Below are 3,302 nucleotides of genomic sequence, written 5' to 3' on the forward strand. Positions count from 1 at the left end.
ATATAAATATAAATATAAATATATATATATATAAACATATACAATAAATATATATAATAAATACATAAATATATAAATAAAATAAATAAATAAATAAATAAATATAAATATATATATATATATATATATATATATATATTAATAATTATTTAAGTATAAACAAATATATTTAATTATAAATAGATATATTTATATATAAACAAATATATAAATATATATATAGAGAAATAAACAATTTTACAAGTAAGCATATAAATATAAATATATTAATTATATAATATGTAAATATATATATAAATGTGTGTGTGTGTGTGTGTGTGTGTGTGTGTGTGTGTGTGTGTGTGTGTGTGTGTGTGTGTGTGTGTGTGTGTGTGTGTGTGTGTGTGTGTGTGTGTGTGTGTTTGTGTGTGTGTGTGTGTACATTTATCTACACTTTCCCTGTACATGCCTATTCTTATCATCTCTATCTCTATCACTCAAGAATTATCTATAAATATAAAAGTATATAAACACGTGCTACTTTTTGAGCGAACTAATAATATTTCACTCAAATGATTTTTTTTTAACAAGTACAAGTTACAACTTAATCTGTAATTTGTTATCAAAATCTATGAGAAAATGATGTTTACCCAATTGGCATGGATAAAAAGAATACATGTCATGCCCACTGTAATATAAGTTTAATTATTGTATTTACACATAGATGGCTCTGGAAGTGCTTAGTCACCAAAGACCCAGTTATTAATTCTACCTATCTCACCTGTTTACCCTTTTTTTTTTCTTTTGGAAAGGGTCTTCTGTAATATTTCATTGTCTTAAATATTACCAAGATTCTAATAACAATTTAATAATCATAAGATCAATAACAACAATAACAGTATTGATATCAACTGTATTAAAATGAAAAACACATTTTCCCGCCAATTCAAGGAAATGGAGAAACCAGGATCGGTCACTACGGCCTACTGATAAGACACGTTCCCAGCTGAGCATGTGGAGCCATCTGTCCGTAACAAAATTCACAAAAAACTACAGGGGACAGAACTTAAATCTGTGATGGTTGGGTTAACTAACATTGCTTCTAGCAGGTACATGCACATGGGAATTTACTCTATCTAACACCTGTCTCTTTTCTTTGTTTAGTATTTAACTAGGATTAGACACAAAAAGGAGAACAAATTTGTAATGACAGCAAAGGATAAGAGTGATCAAGGTATTTTAAAGCCTGCAATAAATAAAGTTGATAGAATATTTATTTATAATGGAGGTATAGAAATGATATAAATCTTGTTCTTCTTTTTAAGTACCTTTTTCCATATGATTAAAATATATTTGAATCAAAATGTATATATGATTAGGTTTAATTTTATCTGTTGAATAATAAAAACAAAAATGGCCATAAAATACTTGGTCACACTCTCCCATTAAAAATATATACAATTATTTTTTATAAGAATAACATCAACTTCAAACCATTCAACCAAGAATATTCATAAAATATAATAAAAATCCTCAATTTCTAAAATCAACTATCACCTATGTTAGAATGTCACAAACTAACTTGGTACCTTCTAAATCTTTAATTAGAAAGGTCTGTGCCCTCTGGACTACTCTGAAGCTAAGTACATTGACCTACTTGCTAAATGACTCTCTATTCACAACCTTTACTTCACATCTCTCAGATATCAGGAACTGAAGATAAACATTAAACAAGGTTTTACTTGCTGGTCTATTAAAAAAAAATATTCAACCACAATAGAAATAATAGTTTTAGAACACAAAACAAATCTTTCCTCGTGGCTTTCCGCTCTCTCTCTCCTAACAGATGTCACAGCTTTTAACTAGAAGCCAAAAAACATCCTGAACTGTAACAAATGTCGTCAAAGTAAGGCACATAATCACTTGATCAACCCAAAGCACCGAGTCGTTTTTTCTCTCTGTACGAAGACAGATTTCATCGACCCGGGATATCAAGCTGACAGAGTCAATATATCATTTGCAATTCACATTCAACCTTTCCCCCACCCCCAGAGATCCACAATGCATACAGAAAAGAAAAAGAAAAGAAAAATCATTCCTCCGATCCCCCCACGTAATATACCACCCAAGCATCTATCGCATTAAAAACAAACACACACAGACACTTCTAAAAAAAAACTACAAAGAACTTGCATCCCCGAAACACGTCGCCCTCGAATGACAAAGAACACCTGAGAGAGAACGGCCGAGCCACTCACTCACTCACCAGAAGAGGACGTTCACTCCCACCACGGCCAGGGCGCTCGTCCCCGGACTCTCCCAGATCAGAATGGACTGCACGGTCACCATATAAGCCTCCCACGGCCCTAGAGCCCTCGCTATCTTCCTCGTCTCGGTCTTCCTGCCCCACTGCGAGGAAGAACTGTCATTGTTCTCACTCCTAAACGGCCACAGCCTTAACAGGGCGTTCCTCCAAGAGGCCATGACTAAGCCCGTCCACTCGCAGACACACACTGAGCTGCGCAGATCAACCACGGGGAGAAAAAGGAGGGAGGGATGGGTAGACCAGCAGCTATTTATTCGTGTATTAATTCAGCTCTCTGGAGGGAGGAGGGGATACCTTGTATAACGGGACTCGTAGAGAGGTTATGCGGACTGATGGCATGCGTGGGCATTGGTTTAAAAAGGTGGAATTCCGAAGGAGGTTAAGAGTAAGGGGGTCTGGGAAATACACGGTGTGGCACCTTTCCTCTTGACGCAACATTGGCTCATGGATTCACTCATTATTTTTCATTATTTTTTTCGGTGCTTTGCAATGAGGCTCTGATTTTGTCACCTCTTGTTTGGCTCGTGATAGCTATTGTATAACCGAAGAAAGCTGTTGTGTATGATAACAGGACTTCGGTCTTTCATACTAATCGGTGTATTTTTTTCTGGCACATTTTTGGCGGAAATTGTTCTTGGTGTGAATACTTGGAGAAAATAAAGGGACCACGTTGGAAAGGCAAATAATATACCTCATTACTATGCTGTTTATGAACAATGTCCTTTAAAAATAATAGGAAAAATAACCTTTACATTTCTTTGTTTACATCAAGTTCTCTCTTCATTCATGGTATAAGAGAAAACGGAGGTGTAAACGGGGTAACTTAACTAAAAAATTCCTTGACGTTCATAATGGTTGTATTTTTAAAATACAGAAGGTATGAGACTGTAGTGGTCATGAAATGAAGGTACTATGTATATTTATATGATTGCTACAAAAATAATCAAAGGTAAATGTTCATTCTACCTAAGAAAGGATACTGAGTTAGAAAATTAAA

General features: G+C 34.5%; 1 protein-coding gene across 1 annotated transcript in view; it reads right to left on the minus strand.

Annotated features, from left to right (window-relative positions):
- The window catches only part of LOC119580846 (reticulophagy regulator 3-like), a gene marked incomplete in the record, with an annotated part of 86,266 nt that extends 83,784 nt beyond the window's left edge, over positions 1-2,482 (minus strand). The window contains 1 exon segment of the mRNA XM_037929001.1: positions 2,246-2,482. Coding sequence (XP_037784929.1) covers positions 2,246-2,463 — 218 coding nt within the window.
- Positions 2,483-3,302: the final 820 nt, after the last annotated feature.

This window comes from Penaeus monodon, chromosome 14 (assembly GCF_015228065.2).
Source record: "Penaeus monodon isolate SGIC_2016 chromosome 14, NSTDA_Pmon_1, whole genome shotgun sequence".
Taxonomy (NCBI): domain Eukaryota; kingdom Metazoa; phylum Arthropoda; class Malacostraca; order Decapoda; family Penaeidae; genus Penaeus; species Penaeus monodon.